The sequence below is a fragment of the Pseudophryne corroboree genome, chromosome 2, assembly GCF_028390025.1.
Source record: "Pseudophryne corroboree isolate aPseCor3 chromosome 2, aPseCor3.hap2, whole genome shotgun sequence".
Lineage (NCBI taxonomy): Eukaryota > Metazoa > Chordata > Amphibia > Anura > Myobatrachidae > Pseudophryne > Pseudophryne corroboree.
In genome coordinates this window covers 446,586,394-446,609,374 of record NC_086445.1, presented here as the reverse complement: position 1 = coordinate 446,609,374, position 22,981 = coordinate 446,586,394, and the positions used below count along the sequence as shown (strand labels likewise).

Genomic DNA, 22,981 nt, shown 5'->3' with positions numbered 1-22,981 from the left:
TTGGATAGGATCAGAATAAAATAAATATGTACAGTCCCATTGGCGATTGTCCGCCTGGATGTTAAACTTATCACCACCTCTGATTTAACAAAGGGATAAAGGGCCTAATTCAGTAAGGATTGCAAATTTTGTTAATTAGCAGAATTTTTGAAATCCTTTGGAGTGCATGCTGGGGGCCGCCCATCGCTGGGCAAGGCCACCCAGCATGCTGACCGGAGCCTCCCCCCATTGAACAAGCAGAAATTGCGAACTAAGGAAGCCGCGCCTGCAGGAGGCCCACCGCCATCTTCCCGATCACGACGGCTGCATGTGACGTCACGCAGCCACCGTGTTCACGCCCCCGTTTGGCCGCCCCCGCTCACTCCGCACCGCTCCCGCAACGCTCCATCTCCTGAAACGAGGCGTTGTCCGCCCCCCACCCATCCCCCGCAACAGGCAGAGGCGATCGCATTTTCTGCTCCCCGCATCTTTTTCTCAATATTTACGGTTGGATACTAATCTAGAACCATATTTCTGGCATCACTAAAATGTGCATTGTCTGAAAAACCTGTGAAGTTCGGATTTTCCCAAATAGTGGTTAAAGGTGGGAGCAGTGGTGCAAGTATGCGGGTCCGCTCGGGTACGGAGTACCCTTAAGAATTTGGCAGCGGGTACGCAGTACCCACTACCACACACTTTGCCATTACCACAATTATAATGTGCCACAAAGCAACAAGACCATGGTGCTTAGCAGCCTGACGGCTCCTCCCACTTTGTCAGGGTTACTGGGAGTGTGACAGTGGCTGTATTTTCCTGTTATAATGGAGGCATTACTATATATTGTTATTAAATTGGGGGCACTACTATATTTTTCTATTATACTGGAGGTATCACTATATATTTCTAATATACTGGAGGCATTACTATATATTTTTAGCCTTGCCTCCAGATAAAAAAAAAATAAGAATTTACTTACCGATAATTCTATTTCTCGTAGTCCGTAGTGGATGCTGGGGACTCCGTCAGGACCATGGGGTTTAGCGGCTCCGCAGGAGACAGGGCACAATAATAAAAGCTTTAGGATCAGGTGGTGTGCACTGGCTCCTCCCCCTATGACCCTCCTCCAAGCCTCAGTTAGGATACTGTGCCCGGACGAGCGTGCATAATAAGGAAGGATATTGAATCCCGGGTAAGACTCATACCAGCCACACCAATCACACCGTACAACCTGTGATCTGAACCCAGTTAACAGTATGATAACAACGAAGGAGCCTCTGAAAAGATGGCTCACAACAAGAATAACCCGATTTTTGTAACAATAACTATGTACAAGTATTGCAGACAATCCGCACTTGGGATGGGCGCCCAGCATCCACTACGGACTACGAGAAATAGAATTATCGGTAAGTAAATTCTTATTTTCTCTAACATCCTAAGTGGATGCTGGGGACTCCGTCAGGACCATGGGGATTATACCAAAGCTCCCAAACGGGCGGGAGAGTGCGGATGACTCTGCAGCACCGAAAGAGAGAACTCCAGGTCCTCCTCAGTCAGGGTGTGCCCCTGACCAAGTAGCAGCTCGGCAAAGTTGTAAAGCCGAGACACCTCGGGCAGCCGCCCAAGATGAGCCCACTTCCTTGTGGAATAAGCTTTTACTGATTTTGGCTGTGGCAAGCCTGCCACAGAATGTGCAAGCTGAATTGTACTACAAATCCAGCGAGCAACCGTCTGCTTAGAAGCAGGAACACCCATCTTGTTGGGTGCATACAGGCTAAACAGCGAGTCAGATTTTCTGACTCCAGTCGTCCTGGAAACATATATTTTCAGGGCCCTGACAACGTCAAGTAACTTGGAGTCCTCCAAGTCCCTAGTAGCCGCAGGTACCACAATAGGTTGGTTCATGTGAAAAACAGAAAACACCTTAAGGAGAAATTGAGGACGAGTACTCAATTCTGCCCTGTCAGAATAAAAAATTAAGTAAGGGCTTTTATATGATAAAGCCGCCCATTCTGACACACGCCTGGCTGAAGCCAGGGCTAATAGAATCTTCACCTTCCATGTGAAATATTTTAATACCACAGTGGTGAGTGGATCCAACCAATGTGACTTTAGGAAACTCAAAACAACATTGAGATCCCAAGGTGCCACTGGGGGCACAAAAGGAGGCTGTATATGCAGTACCCCTTTTACAAACGTCTGAACTTCAGGCACTGAAGCCAGTTCTTTCTGGAAGAAATTCGACAGGGTCGAAATTTGAACCTTAATGGACCCTAATTTTAGGCCCATAGACAGTCCTGTTTTCAGGAAATGTAGGAAACGACCCAGTTGGAATTCCTCTGTAGGGACCTTCTTGGCCTCACACCACGCAACATATTTTCGCCCAATGCGGTGAAAATGTTTTGCGATTACATCCTTCCTGGCTTCGACCAGGGTAGGGATGACTTCATCTGGAATGCCCTTTCAGGATCCGGCGTTCAACTGCCATGCCGTCAAACGCAGCCGCGGTAAGTCTTGGAACAGACAAGGCCCCTGCTGGAGCAGGTCCTCTCTTAAGGGTAGAGGCCACGGTTCTTCCGTGAGCATCTCTTGAAGTTCCGGGTACCAAGTCCTTCTTGACCCATCCGGAACCACGAGTATCGTTCTTACTCATCTCCTTCTTATGATTCTCAGTACTTTTGGTATGAGATGCATAGGAGGGAACACATACCCTGACTGGTACACCCACAGTGTTACCAGAGCGTCCACCGCTATTGCCTGAGGGTCCCTTGACCTGGCGCAATATCTGTCTAGTTTTTTGTTCAGGCGGGACGCCATCATGTCCACCTTTGGTTTTTCCCAACGGTTTACAATCATGTGGAAGACTTCCCGCTGAAGTCCCCGCTCTCCCGGGTGGAGGTTATGCCTGCTGAGGAAGTCTGCTTCCCAGTTTTCCACTCCCGGAATTAACACTGCTGAGAGTGTTATCACATGATTTTTCGCCCAGCGAAGAATCCTTGCAGTTTCTGCCATTTCCCTCCTGCTTCATGTGCCGCCCTGTCTGTTTACGTGGGCGACTGCCGTGATGTTGTCCCACTGGATCAATACCGGCTGACCTTGAAGCAGAGGTCTTGCTAAGCTTAGAGCCTTGTAAATTGCCCTTAGCTCCAGTATATTTATGTGGAGAGAAGTCTCCAGACTTGATCACACTCCCTGGAAATTTTTTCCTTGTGTGACTGCTCCCCAGCCACTCAGGCTGGCATCCGTGGTCACCAGGACCCAGTCCTGAATGTCGAATCTGCGGCCCTTTCATAGATGAGCACTCTGCAGCCACCGCAGAAGAAAACACCCTTGTCCTTGGAGACAGGGTTATCCGCTGATGCATCTGAAGATGCGATCCGGACCATTTTCCCAGCAGATTCCACTGAAAGGTTCTTGCGTGAAATCTACCGAATGGGATCGCTTTGTAAGAAACCACCATTTTTCACAGGACCCTTGTGCAATGATGCACTGATACTTTTCCTGGTTTTAGGAGGTTCCTGACTAGCTCGGATAACTCCCTGGCCTTCTTCTCCGGGAGAAAACATCCTTTTCTGGACTGTGTCCAGAATCATTCCTAGGAACATTAGACGTGTCGTCGGAAAAGCTGCGATTTTGGAATATTTAGAAACCACTCGTGCTGTCGTAGAACTACTTGAGATAGTGCTACTCCGACCGCCAACTGTTCTCTGGACCTTGCCCTTATCAGGAAAGCGTCCATATTTCTTTTAGGAAGAATCATCATTTCGGCCATTACCATGGTAAAGACCCGGGGTGCCGTGGACAATCCAAACGGCAGCGTCTGAACTGATAGTGACAGTTCTGTACCACGAACCTGAGATACCCTTGGTGAGAAGGGCAAAATTTGGACATGTAGGTAAGCGTCCCTGATATCCAGTGACACCATATCGTCCTGGTTCGCTATCACTGCTCTGAGTGACTCCATCTTGATTTGAACCCTTGTATGTAATTGTTCAAATCTTTTAGCTCTCACCGAGCCGTTTGGTTTCAGTACCACAATATAGTGTGGAATAATACCCCTTCCCTTGTTGTAGGAGGGGTACTTTGATTATCACCTGCTGGGAATACAGCCTGTGAATTTTTTCCCAATACTGCCTCCCTGTCGGAGGGAGACGTTGGTAAAGCAGACTTCAGGAACTTGTGAGGGGAAGACGTCTCGAATTTCCAATGTACACCTGGGATACTACGTGTAGGATCCAGGAGTCCACTTGCGAGTGAGCCCACTGCGTGCTGAAACTCTTGAGATGACCCCCCACCGCACCTGAGTCCGCTTGTATGGCCCCAGCGTCATGCTGCGGACTTGGCAGAAGCTGTGGAGGACTTCTGTTCCTGGGAATGGGCTGCCTGCTGCAGTCTTCTTCCCTTTCCTCTAACCCTGGGCAGATATGACTGGCCTTTTGCCCGCCTGCCTTTATGGGTACGAAAGGACTGAGACTGAAAAGACTGTGTCCTTTTCTGCTGAGATGTGACTTGGGGTAACAAAAGTGGATTTTCCAGCTGTTGTCATGGCCACCAGGTCCGATGGACCGCCCCTTTATACGGCAATACTTCCATGTGCCGTCTGGAATCTGCATCACCTGACCACTGTCGTGTCTATAAACATCGTCTGGCAGATATGGACATCACATCTACTCTTGATGCCAGAATGCAAATATCCCTCTGCGCATCTCGCATATATAGAAATGCATCCTTAAAATGCTCTATAGTCAATAAAATATTGTTCCTGTCAAGGGTATCAATATTTTCAGTCAGGAAATCCGACCAAGCCCCCCCAGCGCTGCACATCCAGGCTGAGGCGATTGCTGGTCGTAGTATAACACCAGTATGTGTGTATATACTTTTTAGGATATTTTTCAGCTTCCTATCAGCTGGCTCCTTGAGGGCGGCCGTATCTGGAGACGGTAACGCCACTTGTTTTTATAAGCGTGTGAGCGCCTTATCCACCCTAAGGTGTGTTTCCCAACTCGCCCTCACTTCTGGCGGGAAAGGGTATACCTCCAATAATTTTCTATCGGAGGAAACCCACGTATCATCACACACTTTAATTTATCTGATTCAGGAAAAACTACAAGTAGATTATTCCCACCCTACATAATACCCTTATTTGTGGTACTTGTAGTATCAGAAATATGTAACACCTCCTTCATTGCCCTTAACATGTAACGTGTGGCCCTAAAGGAAAATACGTTTGTTTCTTCACCGTCGACACTGAAGTCAGTGTCCGTGTCTGTGTCTGTGTCGACCAACTGAGGTAAATGGGCGTTTTTACAAGCCCCTGACGGTGTCTGAGACGCCTGGACAGGTACTAATTTGTTTGCCGGCCGTCTCATGTCGTCAACCGACCTTGCATCGTGTTGACATTATCACGTAATTCCTAAATAAGCCATCCATTCCGGTGTCGACTCCCTAGAGAGTGACATCACCAATACAGGCAATTTGCTCCGCCTCCTCACCAACATCGTCCTCCTACATGTCGACACACACGTACCGACACACAGCACACACACAGGGAATGCTCTGATAGAGGACAGGACCCCACTAGCCCTTTGGGGAGACAGAGGGAGAGTTTGCCAGCACACACCAAAAACGCTATAATTATACAGGGACAACCCCTTATACAAGTGTTTTCCCTTATAGCATTTTCACATATGTAATCATATCGCCAAATAAGTGCCCCCCCCCTCTCTGTTTTAACCCTGTTTCTGTAGTGCAGTGCAGGGGAGAGCCTGGGAGCCTTCCTCACAGCAGAGCTGAGCAGGAAAATGGCGCCGTGTGCTGAGGAGAATAGGCCCCGCCCCCTAAAACGGCGGGCTCTTCTCCCGGAGTTTGTGAGATCTGGCAGGGGTTAAATACATCCATATAGCCTCAAGGGCTATATGTGATGTATTTTAGCCATAAAAAAGGTATAATATATTGCTGCCCAGGGCGCCCCCCCCAGCGCCCTGCACCCTCAGTGACCGCTGGTATGAAGTGTGCTGACAACAATGGCGCACAGCTGCAGTGCTGTGCGCTACCTTATGAAGACTGAAAGTCTTCTGCCGCCTGTTTCTGGACCTCTGGACCTCTTCAACTTCGGCATCTGCAAGGGGGGTCGGCGGCACGGCTCCGGGACGAACCCCAGGGTGAGACCTGTGTTCCGACTCCCTCTGGAGCTAATGGTGTCCAGTAGCCTAAGAAGCAAATCCATCCTGCACGCAGGTGAGTTTACTTCTCTCCCCTAAGTCCCTCGTAGCAGTGAGCCTGTTGCCAGCAGGACTCACTGAAAATAAAAAACCTAACTTAAACTTTTATTCTAAGCAGCTCAGGAGAGCCACCTAGATTGCACCCTTCTCGGCCGGGCACAAGAATCTAACTGAGGCTTGGAGGAGGGTCATAGGGGGAGGAGCCAGTGCACACCACCTGATCCTAAAGCTTTTATTATTGTGCCCTGTCTCCTGCGGAGCCGCTAAACCCCATGGTCCTGACGGAGTCCCCAGCATCCACTTAGGACGTTAGAGAAAAAGGAGCTGTGACGTGTGGCCACGCCGCTAGTGTCATGTAGCCACTCCCTCTAGCAGCATGTTGCTACGCCCCCTCACAACACATGACCATGCCCATTTTACGACACTCAGTACCACTAAGAAAATGTTTCTACTTGCACCACTGGGTGGGAGGAAAATGTGGTAAGATCAAAGTGTCGAAGGCACACAATTCAACTAAAGGACTGATTCAGGTTAGTACACAAACCCCCAATGTTGGGGGAACGGGATATGTTTAGCATCCCAGCTGTCATGTAACCAATGCTGGAACTGACACATTGACAATTGGAACTGACACAAGAGACTGGCGCCGGAAGACCGTCAGTCGACATCCCGAAGATAAGTTCAGGGGTCATTTTTAGGGTTAGGACCCAGGATGAAGGGGGGGGGGGGGGGGGTGTTTAGGGTTAGGCATAGCTCTAGCCATAGCCCGGTGAAACTGCATATGCATAGGACCTGCTCTGTGGATGTGCACAACGAGTCCTGCATGATCGCTTACATTTTCCCCTTAGCTGTGGCATAACTGGCATTGGGGAGCAGAGCAGGGACAGTGATGAGGACCATTCTATAAAACTGGGGCACGTTGCGTTATCATGATTCTTTGCAAGAAGAGCATTTAGGACTCAGGAGCTGTGATTAATGATTGAAGTTGAGAATGTAGACTAAAAAATTGTATTTTGAATACCTACCGGTAAATACTTTCTCGTAGTCCATAAGGGATATTGGGGACAGAATTAGTATGATGGGGTATAGACAGGTCCAAAGGAGTCAGTGCACTTTAAATTTCTTCCACTGGGTGTGCTGGCTCCTCCCTTCTATGCCTTCTCCTACAACTCAGTTATAGGTAAAACAGTGCCGAAGGAGAATGACATACTTGAGAGAAGAAACATAACAACAACAGGTGTGGTGAGATTTGAACACCAGCACACCAATACATAACTTAGCCAGCAAAGTCTGGAAACATTAACAGCAACAGCTGCACAGGAACACATAACAGAGAACCTGCAGAAAGTCACCGCACGGAGGCGGGTGCCCAATATCCCTTATGGACTACGAGAAAAGGATTTACCAGTAGGTATTTGAAATCCTATTTTCTCTAGCATCCATAAGGGATATTGGGGACAGAATTAGTACGATGAGGATGTCCCAACGCTTCCAGAACGTGTGGGAACGTGCGGAGACAACTACAGCACAGCCTGCCCAAACTGGGTATCCTCTTTGGCCAGGGTATCAAACTTGTAGAACTTCACAAAGGTGTTCGTCCCGACCAGGTAGCGGCTCGGCATAGTTGCAGGGCCAAGACTCCACGGGCAGCCGCCCAGGAAGAACCCACTGATCTAGTAGAGTGGGCCTTCAGAGACTGAGGAACCGGTAAGGCTGCTGATGCATAGGCTTGTTCGATAATAAGCCTAATCCAACGAGCAATGGACTACTTTGAAGCAGGGCAACCATTTTTCCACGCATACAGCACGAACAAGGAATCCGTCTTTCTGATCCGAGCCGTCCTCTTGACATAGATTTTCAAGGCTCGCACTGCATCCAATGCCTCCGGGAAGAGCAGAGGTGTCAGAACCGGACGGATTCACAATAGGTTGATTCAAGTGAAACGCAGAGACCACCTTCGGCAGGAACTGCTGTCCAGTCCTGAGCTCCGCTCTGTTCTCGTAAAAGACCAAGTACGGACTTTTGTACGACAAGGCCCCCAATTCTGAGACACGTCTAGCAGAAGCCAGAGCCAGTAACATCACCGTTTTCCACGTGAGGTACTTATCTTCTACCGTCATTAGAGGTTCAAACCAGGACTGTAGAAAGCGTAACACTACATCCAGATCCCAAAGTGCCGTGGGCGGCACGAAAGGAGGTTGTATGTGAAGCACCCCTTGCAAGAAGGTCTGAACTTCCGGTAAGAGAGCCAACTTTTTCTGAAAGAGGATGGAAAGAGCTGAAATCTGGATCTTAATGGATCCCAAGTGGAATTCTGCAGAGGGATATTTGCATTCCTTGCACCACGAGACATATCTCCTCCAGATATGATGATAGTGTTTTGACGTCACAGGTTTTCTGGCTTGCACCATAGTGGCAATGACCTTTTTGGAAAGCCCTTTGTGAGCTAAGATGTTCCGCTCAACTGCCATGCTGTCAAACAAAGCCGCCGTAAGTCCGGGTAGACGAACGGTCCTTGTTGAAGAAGATCCCTTCTTAGTGGTAGAGGCCAAGGGTCCTCTACAGACATGTCCAGGAGAGCCATGTACCACGCTCTTCGGGGCCAATATGGGGCAATCAAGATTGCTTCCACTCTTTGATGTCTAATCCGCTTGAGCACCCTTGGGATCAGAGGAATCGGAGGAAACAGGTAAACCAGCTGGTAAGGCCAAGGTGAAGTCAGCGCATCCACTGCGCTCGCCTGAGGGTCCCTGGTTCGTGAGCAATAGCAGCGAAGCTTCTTGTTGAGACGAGAGGCCATCAAATTGATCTGTGGGCAACCCCACCTGTCGATAATCAGTTGGAACACCTGAGGGTGTAGTCCCCACTTCCCCGGGTGGAGTTTGTGGCGACTTAGGAAGTCTGCCTCCCAGTTGTCCACTCCTGGAATGAAGATTGCGGACAGCGTCCTTGCATTTCTTTCTGCCCAGAGAAGTATTCTTGACACTTCTCGCATGCATGCCCTGCTTTTTGTCCCTACTTGTTGATTGATGTACGCCACCGCCGTGTCGTTGTTCGACTCCACCTGGATCGCCCGATCCCGTAGTAGATGAGACGCCTGAAGCAGAGCATTGTGGATAGCCCAAAGTTCCAGAATGTGGATTGGAAGTAGAGCCTCTTGGGCAGACCACCTGCCCTGGAACTGCGCCCCTTGGGTGACAGCTCCCCATCCTCTTAGACTCGCATCCGTCGTGAGGATGATCCTATCCTGAATCCCGAAGCTTCAGCCTTCCAGAAGGTTGGAAGACTGTAGCCACCACAGGAGTGAAATTCTGGCCTGGGGTGACAGCTGAATCATCCGGTGCATCTGAAGATGGGAACCGGACCACTTGTTCAGGGTGTCCAATTGGAAGGGTCTGGCATGGAACCTTCCATACTGTATCGCCTCGTAGGAGGCCACCATCTTTCTCAATAATTTTATGCAAAGATGAATGGAGACTCGAGCAAGTCTGAGTACCATGTGAACCATTTCCTGGAGTGTTCTTGCTTTTTCCACTGGTAGGAACACTCTCTGTGCTACAGTTTCCACTAGCATTCCCAGAAACAGGAGTCTCTGAAACGGTTCCAGGCGCGACTTCTGCAGATTGAGGATCCACCCGTGGTGAGACAGAAGTTGGATAGTGCAATCTATATGGAGCAAAAGAAGCTCCCTGGAACTCGCTTTTATCAGGAGATCGTCCAGGTATGGAATTACATTGACCCCCTGGACCCTGAGCTGAAACATCATTTCTGCCATCACCTTCGTGAACACCCTCGGAGCTGTAGACAGGCCAAAGGGTAACGCTTGAGACTGGTAGTGATCGTTCAGTAGGGAAAACCTCAGATAGGCCTGATGATCAGGCCAAATTGGGATATGTAGGTAAACGTCCTTGATATCCAGGGACACTAGGAATTCCTGTTGTTCCAGGCCTGCGATCACCGCTCTCAAAGATTCCATCTTGAATTTGAAAACCTTCAGGTAAGGATTCAAGGACTTCAGATTCAGAATGGGTCTCACAGACCCGTCTGGTTTTGGTACAACAAACAGACTGGAGTAGTAACCCTGTCCTTGTTGTAGTAGGGGTACTGGAACAATGACCTGAGACTGGACCAACCTGTTTGTGGCCAGTAGTAGCGTACCATGCATACTTTCCAAAGCTGGTAAGCCTGATTTGAAAAACCGTTGGGGAGGAGTACCGTCGAACTCCAGCTTGTAACCCTGAGAGATAAGGTCCCTTACCCAAGCATCTTTGCAGGAACTGTCCCATATGTGGCTGAAGTGATGTAACCGAGCTCCCACCACGAGATCTCCTCTGGGTGGGTGGGCACCGTCATGCTGAAGTCTTAGCAAGAGCAGAACTGGAGTTCTGGTCCCGAGATCCAACAACGGCTGGTTTCTTAGGTTTTCCTCTGGAGCCTCTAGCTGTCTTGGAGGCCCCTCTGACCCTAGATCGAAATCTGGAGGACCGAAAGGACTGAGAAGACTGTCCGGGATAGGCACGTCTAGCAGGTGGCTGAAGTGATGTAACTGAGCTCCCACCACTAGATCTCCTCGGGGTGGGTGGGCACCGTCATGCTGAAGTCTTAGCGAGAGCAGAACTGGAGTTCTGGTCCTGAGATCCAGCAACGGCTGGTTTCTTAGGTTTTCCTCTGGAGCCTCTAGCTGCATTGGAGGCCCCTCTGGCCCTAGATTGAAATCTGGAGGACCGAAAGGACTGAGTAGACGGTCCGGGATAGGTACGTCTAGCAGGTGGAGCCCCCGAAGGGAGAAACGTGGATTTTCCGGCAGTAGCTTTGGAAATCCATGCGTCCAATTCACCTCCAAAGAGTCATTCACCTGTGAAGGGAAGATATTCCACATTACGTTTGTAATCAGCATCAGCAATCCACTGAGTAACCATATGGCTCTGCGCAGCCCCGACATCAGGGGGGTGCTGCGGGCACAGCTGTCCCATGCCCGGACTCTCTAACAGAGAGGGGAGGGCCCGGGCTGCTCATGCCGCTGCCCACCTGCCACCACCCGTCCTCCTGCCTCCGTCACCCGTCCTGCCACCGCCGCTGCCCGGCTCCTGCAAGCTATTGAAAAGTTCTTCTCAAGATGGCCGCCGCCTCAGAGGAGACAGTAATTCAAGATACTAGAGGAGGCTCTAGTATCTTTAATAACTGTCTCCGTCGAGGCGATTTTGGAAGGGACATTTTCTATAGTTTCACATGAAACAGGCTGCCGACCAGTCTGCAGCGACTCCAGCGGCGGCAGCGGCTACGGGGGGGGGGGGGGGGGGGGGGAACAATAAGTACCTCAATGAGCAGGTACTGGGGCATTATAGTGTGGTACATAATATGGTGCTGGGGACAAAAGTATGGGGACACAGGTTTTTTTTTTTTATATATATATATATATATATATATATATATATTATGTTATATAATTATTATTATTTAACATGCTTTACCTGCACTGAGAGTAGTGCAGGTAAAGCATGTTTATGTGCACCCTTAGTAGACAGGGGGGGATGTTTAGCAGTGAGACTTGCCACTGCTTGTTGCAGTTCCTGAGTTATATTGGCATTTGCAGTGAGCTGAGATGACATTTCAGACATCATAGTTTTGATAGCCCCCAACCAGGAGGGTCCAGGACTCTCCCCCACATTGTTATCAGCATTTAGAGATGGCTGACTACACTGCTCACATGATAAGGAGTCAGATGAGCTAGGAGAGAATCTAGCATTACATACACTGCTTGACTTCTGTTTTACCATTGTGAATCAGGAAAAACAGGTACAATATACATACAACACAGCCTGATATTGATACATTGCAAGCATGCCCTAGTGCATGTGAGAGGAGACACAGAAAAGAGGACCCTGACGCACCCAGCGTTGCACAGCCCCAGTGAGGCAGTCAGCGTGTTTATGTACACATAGGGAGACTGTAATTTGATAAAATCCCTCAGAGGGATTGTTATTGTGCAGTGATATAGTGGCTCTCCTCTTCTACACCCAGTACCAGTGATCCAGGGACTGTTTGGAGGAGCTGTGGAGGCTGCTGCTGCTATGCAGAGGAAGGCGCCAAAATGCAGCTGAGCCCGCTCTTGTGTAGCTCCGCCCCTGCCATGGCGCAGGAGCTACCTCTGTATATTTATACTGGCCATGTCTCCCAAGTTGTAAAACCTTACATAAATGCTTGGTTTACCCTAAATTAGCCAGTCTCACGCAGGGGCTATAGCGGGTCCCCCCCAGGAGAGACCCGGTCGCCACACCCGCGCTATTATCCGCACAGTAAACCGGGGGACCCCCCTAGCGGGGCCCCCGGTTGGTACTCACCATCCATGATCACCTTCAGGCAGCGTTAGGGGTGTGCGGCTGCGACAGCCAAGGCGCCATGCCCCGCTAAACAAACAGTCCCTCAGGATGGTGGTCCTGCAGCGGGGAAGCGGTTCTGCACCTCAAGAGAACGATGATCGCCCCCCCCCTAACTCCCACGGTGCAGGTATGCTGTTGCTATATTGAATTAGGATTTGTTAATTCCTTTTTTTTTGTGCTTCATTTAAGCAAAACATAATTAAAACTGTTGTGCTCACTGCAGAATCCAAATATAGTTATATAATGTTATCAAGGATATATAAGGCAGTTGTTTTTATTTTTCACTTAACCATTTTTGCTCTTTTTTTGTGTTTTGGATACTAAACTAACTTCACTTTGATGATATTCCTTATGATAAGTTGTACATTTATTACACCAGAAACTGAATAGGTAACACCATCAGTAGCACAAACAAATAAAGATTTCATTTTAAATTAATAACTATACATTTCTGGAGTGGATCTGGTATTGCCCACAGCACTGTTGTCTGACAATGCCTAGTAATATACATAATAAACCATTCAAATTTTTTATTTTGCAGGGAGGAAAATTTGATATAATTCCAACAATGACAACAATAGGTTCAGGAATTGGTATTTTTGGCGTGGTAAGACTTCTATTCATTTATCCAGAAAAGTGTATGTGTGACCTTTCATAAAACAACTCAATGGGGAAAATTTACTAAGGTGGGAGTTTTTTTAGAACTAGTAATGTTGCCCATAGCAACCAATCAGATTCTACTTAACATTTATCAAGCTGCTTCTAGAAGATAATAGATAGAATCTGCTTGGTTGCTATAGGCAACATCACCAGTTCTAAAAAAAACTCTCACCTTAGTAAATTTACCCCTATGTCTTCATTGGTTATGCATACAGATGTGTCCTCTTACATCCTTGTTGCAGTCTCGCCAAACAGCCCTTGAAGTCACGACATGCCATGGCTGGACTTGGTAGCGCCAAGCATCATTTTCTGTTTTCTGCGAAAATGCGTCTTAGACACAAAGTAATATAATAAGACACACAAGCAGTTTCTGTTGATTAAAATGACATGCGGCATGCCTATATTCTTTGTGTAATTGCGGCTCTCTCTGTATCTGAAATGCCACACACTGTAGCATAGCATTTTCTATGCAAATACAGTCGCAATCATATATATTTATATACTATGCATATAGTTATTTTGGACTTGAGGAGCCTGCACAGTGTACGCCAAGTGTCTGGTTTTTCCATTATTGGTCATCACCCTGATGTCAAATCCAGATCATACATATCTCAATCTCTTTCTAGGTCACTAAGCTATACAATAGTTAAAACACAATCAAAATGTATTCAGTCTTTTCTTGCGAACAGACAAAAATTCTTAAAAAAATGTTTCCATCTCTATAGTTCATAAACAGTCCTTAGAAGTATATTTCTCCCAAAAAAATGATATTTAGTGTACAGAATCAGCCCTTACAGTGTTATTATATGTATAGATACAACATTAAAAAAACTGTATGCATTCCATATAGGCGCACATAAAGAATATACACAGATTACCTATGGAATATGATCATATGTACAAAAAAGAAAACCATAGGTATAAAATGGTGCAATTATCACTAACTAGGTGATTCATCGCGCCCTACGGGCGCTCTTCACACCGTCGTAAGGGGCTACGCCCCCGTAATCTCTACTGAAAAGTGAAGGTGTAGAATAGTAGTTGTATAGTTTGGGTTGGTGGAATGGGAGGTTTGTTCGTGGGTAAATGTAGTATGACAAAAGGGAATGTGATGGTGAAGGTTGTGCACGTGTTGTCTGTGTGGTTATAGAAGGGGAGATGTGGATGGGGTTGTTATTGTAGAGGTGTACTGTAAAAAGGTCTATGTAGTTGTAGTCAGTGGTGGTGGGTGTCCTGTGTGGAGGATGTGAATGTGTCAGTCTGAAGGGAGGGTGTGTGTGTGTGTGTGTGTGTGTGTGTGTGTGTGTGTGTGTGTGTGTGTGTGTGTGTGTGTGTGTGTGTGTGTGTGTGTGTGTGGTTTGGTGTATGGTTGGTTTTAAATGGGGGTGTTGGGCATGGTCGAGGGGGCGCATAGGTGCTGTACTTGTGTAAAGGTAGGTGGATTAGGGGTAGGGGCATAGTAGTTATGATGTTTTGGTTGTGGTCTCTTGTGATTAGGGTTTGTGGAGGATGAAGAATGTTGTGAGGTTTTTGGAGTGGTGGTAGGGCGTGTTAAGTTGATTGTGTGGAGTGGGCCTGTAAATGTGTGTAGTGCATGTGGTTGCTTGTAGGGTAGACGGGTAGTGTTGTGGGGTAACTGTTGTTGTTGTTATGGGCAGATATAATCCGTGTTGAGGGTCAGAGTTTGTACGTGGTAGGTGTTGTATATATTGCATGCTGCATTTTGGAGGGGGGTGAAGGAACAATGTTTGGTGTTTAGTTTGTTGTGGAAGGGGTACTTTGTGCGTGGTGTAGAGAAAATGGTGTGTTTGGGGGGCTGAGCAGAGTGAGGTTGGACGGTGGATGTGGTGTGGCCAGTGTATAAGTTGGGCTAGGGATGAGGGGTGGGTGAGGGTTTAGGAGGTGTAGTAGTTGGTGGAGTGGTATGTGTGTGCTTTAGGGTGAGTTTGTTGGAAGGTGGCATGGCTGTGGGTTTTCTGCATAGGTTGCTTTGTGTAGGGTATTGTGGTGTGTGGTGTGTGGCTGGGAGGTTGGGGGGGGGGGGCAGCAATTGGCATGTGGGTGCCTGGTTGTGAGATGGGTACTGTTGTGGCCTAATTTTTGTGGTGATGGGTTGACAGAATCCATGGGCTGTATAGAGAGAGAGGTGGGTGTGTAATAGGAGTAGTGTGGTGTTGTGCTGGATTGTGGAGTGTGTGGAAGGGAATGTGGGTGTTGGAGTGTTATGTAGGAGGGGTACGTTGGTGTGTGTGTGTGGGCTAAGAAAAAGTGTTGGGTAGTGATGTATGGTGCTTGCGGAATAGCGTGGGGGTGGGTGGCTGCCTCTATATGTATTGGTCAAGGGGTGAAGGATGAGGGTGGTGACAGGACGTGCAGTGTGTGATGTAGTTGTGGGTGTTAGGGGGATGGAGTTGGAGGTGTGCATGGGTGGAGTGTGTTGATATGTGATGAATGGGTGGAGGGTGGTGGAGGTTTTTTTTTTTTGGGGGGGGGGGGTAGGGGTGTGTGCATGGAAGGGGGTGCCATAAGGTGAAGTTTTTTTTTGGGGGGGAAGCTGGATGGGTGTTGTATTTGTGGTGGGTGGTTGGCAGGTATGGGGTTATGGTGGGTGTAGGATGACCTTAGGGTGTGCGGGGTGTGTAGGAGAGGGGTTTGGGTGGGTGGTTGTGAGTGTGTGTGTAAGAAGGTGTGGTGGGGGTGTGTGTGTGATTTGTGTATGTTATTGTGGTGTGAGGGTGATAGGGGTAGTTGTGAAAGTTGGTGGGTGTTGGTGGTGTACACATGGGGAAGGTGTGTTTGGGGGGGGGGGGGTGTAGGGTGCGTGTGTTATGTTAGGAGTGTGCAGGCTGTGTGTAAAAGTATAGTAGACCATGGTATATGTGGGTGTAAAAGGCAGCACCACGGGCCCCCCCACCCTGAGATGAGTGGGATGTGAGCGGAGTTGTGAGCAAAAGGGAGGCATGCTCATTTATGGCCTTCGGGGGATGGCTGATAGGGGTGTGTGGATGGATGATAGGGGGGGGGCTGATGGGGGGATGTATGGCTGATAGAGGGGGGTGTATGGCTGATAGAGGGGGATGGCTGATAGGGGGATGGCTGATAGGGGTGTGTGTGGCTGAGGGGGGGGGGCTGATAGAGGGGTGTGTGGCTGATAGGGGGGATGGCTGATGGGGGGTGGCTCATGGCTGAGGGGGGGTGATGGCTGAGGAGGGGGTGATGGCTGATGGGGGGGACGATGGCTGATGGGGGGTGATGGCAGATTGGGGGGGTGATGGGTGACAGGGGGGGTGATGGCTGATAGGGGGGTGGGGGTGATGGCTGACAGGGGGGGTGATGGGGTTATGGCTGATAGGGGGGGCGGGATGGCTGATAGGGGGGTGGATGGCTGATAGGGGGGGGTGATGGCTGATAGGGGGGGCCGGATGGCTGATAGGGGGGTGGGGGTGATGGCTGACAGGGGGTGGTGATGGCTGATAGGGGGGGCCAATGGCTGATGGGGGGGCCGATGGCTGATAGGGGGTTGTGGGGGTGATGGGTGACAGGGGGGTGATGGCTGACAGGGGGGCGGGGGTGATGGCTGAGGGGGAGTGGGGTCATGGCTGATGGGGGGTGGGGTCATGGCTGACGGGGGGGTCATGGCTGACGGGGGGGTTGATGGCTGATAGGGGGGGTGATGGCTGATAGGGGGGTGATGGGTGACAGGGGGTGTGTGATGGCTGATAGGGGGTGGGGGTGATGGGTGACAGGGGCGGTGATGGCTGATGGGGGGGTGATGGCTGATGGGGGGGGGCGGAATGGCTGATAGGGGGGTGGGGGGATGGGTGATGGGGGGTTGATGGCTGAGGGGGGGTGATTGCTGATAGGGGGGGTGGCTGATGGGGGGGTTGATGGCTGATAGGAGGTGGTGTGATGGCTGGGGGGTGATGGGATTATGGCTGATAGGGGGGCCGATGGCTGATAGGGGGTGCGATGGCTGCTAGGTGGGTGGTGATGACTGAAAGGGGGGTGATGGCTGAAAGGGTGGGTGGGGGTGATGGCTGATAGGGGGGTGGGGGTGATGGGTGACCGGGGCAGTGATCGATGACGGGGGGGGAGTGATGGCTGATAGGGGGGGCGGGATGGCTGATAGGGGGTGGATGGCTGATAGGGGGGTGGGAGTGATGGCTGACAGGGAGGGTGATGGCTGACAGGGTGGGATGATGGGGTGATGGCTGATGGGGGAGCCGATGGCTGATAGGGGGGGTGATGGCTGATGGGGGGGCGGAATGGCTGATAGGGGGGTGGGGGTGATGGCCGACAGGGGGGGGTGATGGCCGACAGGGGGGATGGCTGATGGGGGGGTGATGGCTGACGGGGGGGGGGGGGGGTGATGGCTGACGGGGGGTGTGTGATGGCTGACGGGGGTGATGGCTGAGGGGGGGTGATGGCTGACAGGGGAGGGGAGATGGCTGACAGGGGAGGGGAGATGGCTGACAGGGGGGGGGATGGCTGACAGGGGGGGGAGATGGCTGACAGGGGGGGTGGCTGATAGGGGGGGAAATGGGTGATGGGGGTGTGTGATGGCTGATGGGGGTGTGTGATGGCTGACGGGGGAGATGGCTGACAGGGGGAGATGGGGTGATGGCTGAGAGGGTGTGATGGCTGACAGGGGGGTGATGGCTGATAGGGGGGGTGATGGTTGAGAGGGGGTGGTGGGTCATGGGGGGGTGATGGCTGAAAGGGGGGCTGATAGGGGGGCGGGATGGCTGGGTGCGGGTGTATGGTGCTGGGAGGGGAGAGACTGTGTATGTGGCGCTGGGGGCTGGAGCGGCGAGAGTCCTGTCGCCTGCACACAGACAGGTGTGGGTGACGGGGATGTGCGAGTGCAGTGGGTCCCGGCGGTTCAATGAGGTCCGCGGTCGGGAGACAGTTTGTGCTGGGGTTGTGGGGAGGGCGGGTGCGGCCTGTGTGCCCGTGGTGTGGACGGCGTGCTGCGGGACTGTGTGCCCGCGGGCCGCCTGCAAAATGACAGATGGTGCGGCAGGGGGGGGGGGAGTGTTATCGGCGGTGTGTGCTGCGGCCATGACGGGGAAGGTGTGTGCGCTAACGGCTGGGGTGGTATGCGGTGCGGCTGGCGGGAGGGCCGGTGTGCGGTGCGGTGCGGCTGGCGGGAGGGCCGGTGTGTGGTGCAGCTGGCGGGAGGGGCGGTGTGCGGTGCGGCCATGGTTCGTGTCCCTGCCACTGGATGTGGGGTTAGGCTGGGCAGTGTGGTGAGTTATGCAGGCGTCGGGATGGGGGGTGGCTGAGCCGTCCATGGCTGGATGTGGGAGCTGGTTGAGGGGGGGTTTGGAGGTGTGTGGTGCGGGTGGCATTGGGTGTCCGTGGTTACCTGGCACTGTGGGGCGTCCATGCACTGGTGGCTGGGGATGGTGTCCGGATTCAGTGGCTGCTGCTCCGTTCTCCTAGTAGTGTGCTGGGACAGGACAAGAGCTGCTAACTCCGCCCACCACTGTGACTCCGCCCAGCGTTACGGCCAGGCACAGAGTCACAGATGTAGCCTAATATATAGGAGATAAATGACGATTAATGGGGCACCTGGATGGGTGTGGTTCATCAAATCGACAGTATCTAGGTCGACAATGTTTAGGTCGACCATTGTAGGTCGACAGTCACTAGGTCGACATGGATGGAAGGTCGACAGGGTTTCTAGGTCGACATGTGCTAGGTCGACAGGTGTAAAGGTCGACATGAGGATTTTTATTTATTTTTGGTGTCGTTTTCTTCGTAGAGTGACCGGGATCCCAAATTAGTGCACCGCGTCCCCTCGCATGGCTCGCTTTGCTCGCCATGCTTCGGGCATGGTGCCTTCGCTCCGCTACCGCTTCGCTCGGCACAGATTACCGTTCCAATCGTAGTCCACGTAGATCGTTAAGTATGAACAAATTCAAAAAAAGAAAAAAAATTGAAAACTCATGTCGACCTTTAGACCTGTCGACCTAGAACATGTCGACCTAGAAACCCTGTCGACCTTCCATCCATGTCGACCTAGTGACTGTCGACCTACAGTGGTCGTCCTAAACATTGTCGACCTAGATACTGTCGATCTTCAGACCGGATCCCACCTGGATTATATATGAACTCCAGAGCGGAGTGAGCCTCTCCAAATCGTTGATATTACCAAGTCTGAAGTAAGGAAAGTTCCTTCCGAAACGGTATGAAGTTGCATGTAGGAATATCCGGATTAGTAGTGGCCTATTCACTGCAGCCTGTGCAGACCTGTCAGGTAATAGGCATCCCCATTGATATGACCCTTTGTGAAGGATCTTTTTTTCTGTTTTTTACGTCTATGCGCTGAGAGCTTTGAATGGAAATGTCAAAACCAATGGCATATATAATAGGTAATACAGACAGCCATCAGCAATGGGTTTGAGTTAAAGTTGAAACCCGACAGATGATAAGTACACATTTTATAAGAAAGCAACATTAGTAGAACCAAAACCGATGCTTAGTAAATTTACCCCTAGGTGTGGTCTTCTTTGGGTGATGAGCTGTGCGGTCTTCGCACAAAACATTTTTTTTTAATTACAGTTAAGGAAAAAAGTAAACTATTGGTCTCTTCAAACCATAAGCCATTTCCCACATGGTTTGGGCTGGTGAATGTTTTGGTTTGTCTTTTTACAATATTTAGACAGGCTTGGATGTTCTCTTTTTTTGTGAGACATGACTTCTGCCTCACCGCCCTAACCCATTGCCCAGACTTTCAGAATACAGTAGATTGTTGTCACATGCAGGAATGACCGGTGCCTTCAGTTCCTGGACCTCTTGGTAGCCCCCCTCGTGAGTTTTCTCCTGATTCTATCATCAACTTTGGGGGCATGTCCTGATCTATGCACTGTTCATGTTGTACCACATTTTATCCACTTGTTGATGAGTTTTAAAAATATTTCAGGGGTCATGTAGTGTCTTTCAGATTCCTTTCTACTGTACATCTCCCATGAGTGTTAAGGGGGGTACTCACGGAGCGATATTCTAAGCAATCTGACTAGATTGCTTTGAATTTAAGCATTATCGCTCCGTGTGTACCCCCTACAGCGATAGCGATGCGCAGCCCCGTGTATCGCTATCGCTGGTGCTAGATTGGCCTGCATGCAGGCCAATCTAGCGGGTCGCTCACTTCACCCGCTGGGTGAAATGAGCGGACCTCCCGTCTCCCCCCGCACGCTCAGCACACATCGCGCTGTGCTGAGCGGGGGGAGAGATGTGTGCCAAGCGGTTCGCCCAGCACACATCTCTCCCACATCGGCCCGTCTATATGGGCCTTTACCCTTGAAAAATGAGTTCCTGTAGTTTTGAAGGACCCTTGTGGTCCTTGGCTACCCCAGTCGGATGAAATCAAGAAAACTGCAATAAGAACTTACACAAACAGATTCTCTTTATCACAGTTGTTAACATTTATTTATATAGCATCAGCATATTGCATTGTGTTTTACAGCAATAAAACAAGACTGGGTATTAGCAAACAGACAAATAGGCATTTGTACAGTACTTACCTATGAACATGATTTTAAATGTAATTGGGTAACCTTTAACACAACAAAAACCCTCTTATGCAGACAGTATATTGTAAGTTTAGCATTTGAATTATGTTTCCTAAAAAAAATGTGTTTCACTTGAATTTAGTCGATCTCAAGGTCACTTTTAAGGTGGAAAAAGGTTTGACATAATTTAACTTGATTTCAGGATGTACATCCCAAAAATGTCAGTTTCAATAAGGATGTGTAAAAATTTTGTATCCACTGCTTTCTGTACAAAAATGTACATGACAATAAACTGCAGTGTTATTAAAGGTTGTAATTTTTCTCCATGTGATTAGTTAAAATGTTAGGATCCGTCTATTTCCATGAACCAGCACTAGAGCAATTTCATATAATAGATCACAGAGACCCTGTGTGGCGAAATGCACTATTGCAACTAAAATAAACTAATTGACCACAATTTTTTTTCAATGCTGTAGAAATGGTACCTGATTGTTTTCAAGCAGCCTGCTATTATACCAGTGTTGTATAGAGAACATAAATGTATGTCCATTGCTGAGAGTCAGTTTACTTTTCACTTGTGTGACTTTCTCTCTTTTGATACATTCAGGCAACTGTCGTATGTGACTTAATGTTACTACATGTGCTTCCAAAAAGAAATTATTACAAGGAAAAAAAATTTAAGCATACGAAAAGTAATGAAAATGTAAGTGAATTTTGTTATCTAATTTTCACTATCTTATGAAATAATTTTGCACATATACAGAAAATAGCTCCTATAATTATATTTCTCTGACGTCCTAGTGGATGCTGGGTACTCCGTAAGGACCATGGGGAATAGACGGGCTCCGCAGGAGACTGGGCACTCTAAAAGAAAGATTAGGTACTATCTGGTGTGCACTGGCTCCTCCCTCTATGCCCCTCCTCCAGACCTCAGTTAGAATCTGTGCCCGGCCAGAGCTGGGTGCTCCTAGTGGGCTCTCCTGAGCTCACTAGAAAAGAAAGTATTTATTAGGTTTTTTATTTTCAGTGAGATCTGCTGGCAACAGACTCACTTTTACGTGGGACTTAGGGGAGAGAAGCAAACCTACCTGCTTGCAGCTAGCTTGTGCTTCTAAGGCTACTGGACACCATTAGCTCCAGAGGGATCAAACACAGGGCCCGACCTCGATCGTCCGTTCCCGGAGCCGCGCCGCCGTCCCCCTTGCAGAGCCAGAAGAAGGAAGATTCCGGAGAAAATCGGCGGCTGAAGACTCCGGCCTTCAATAAGGTAGCGCACAGCACTGCAGCTGTGCACCATTGCTCCCACAGCACACCACACGCTCCGGTCACTGGTGGGTGCAGGGCGCTGGGGGGGGGGGGGGGGCGCGCCCTGGGCTGCAATTAGTATACCTTAAGTGGCAAAATGCACATAATACAGTTCTAAACTGTATATGTGCCTAATCCCCCGCCATAATTATTATTAAAAAAGCGGGAGAAGCCCGCCGCTGAAGGGGCGGGGCTATCTTCCTCAGCACAGCCAGCGCCATTTTCTCTTCACAGCTCCGCTGGAAGAACGCTCCCCAGGCTCTCCCCTGCAGTATACACTACGGAAAGGGTAAAAAAGAGAGGGGGGGCACATAAATTTAGGCGCAAAAATTGTGATATAAGCAGCTATTGGGGGAAAATTCACTTTGTGTATAGTGTAAATCCCTCTGTTATATAGCGCTCTGGTGTGTGCTGGCATACTCTCTCTCTGTCTCCCCAAAGGACTTTGTGGGGTCCGGTCCTCAGTCAGAGCATTCCCTGTGTGTGCGTGCGGTGTGTCGGTACGGCTGTGTCGACATGTTTGATGAGGACGCTTACGTGGAGGCGGAGCAGGTGCCGATAAGTGTGGTGTCGCTCCCTGCGGGGCCGACACCAGAGTGGATGGATATGTGGAAGGTATTAACCGACAGTGTCAACTCCTTGCATAAAAGGTTCGATGACGCAGCTTTGGGACAGCCGGCATCTCAGCCCGCGTCTGCCCAGGCATCTCAGAGGCCATCAGGGGCTCAAAAACGCCCGCTACCTCAAATGGCAGACACAGATGTCGACACGGAGTCTGACTCCAGTGTCGACGAGGATGAGACAAATGTACAATCCACAAGGGCCATCCGATGCATGATTACGGCAATGAAAAATGTGTTGCACATTTCTGACATTAACCCGGTTACCACAAAAAAGGGTATTATGTTTGGGGAGAAAAAGC

General features: G+C 49.7%; 1 protein-coding gene across 2 annotated transcripts in view; it reads left to right on the top strand.

Annotated features, from left to right (window-relative positions):
• P2RX1 (purinergic receptor P2X 1) overlaps positions 1-22,981 on the top strand; it is a 321,106-nt gene that overhangs the window by 277,165 nt on the left and 20,960 nt on the right. For both annotated transcript variants that reach the window (XM_063953695.1, XM_063953694.1), the window contains 2 exons: positions 13,119-13,184; positions 21,362-21,457. In XM_063953695.1, the coding sequence (XP_063809765.1) occupies positions 13,119-13,184; positions 21,362-21,457 (162 nt within the window). The remainder of the gene's footprint in view (positions 1-13,118; positions 13,185-21,361; positions 21,458-22,981) is intronic.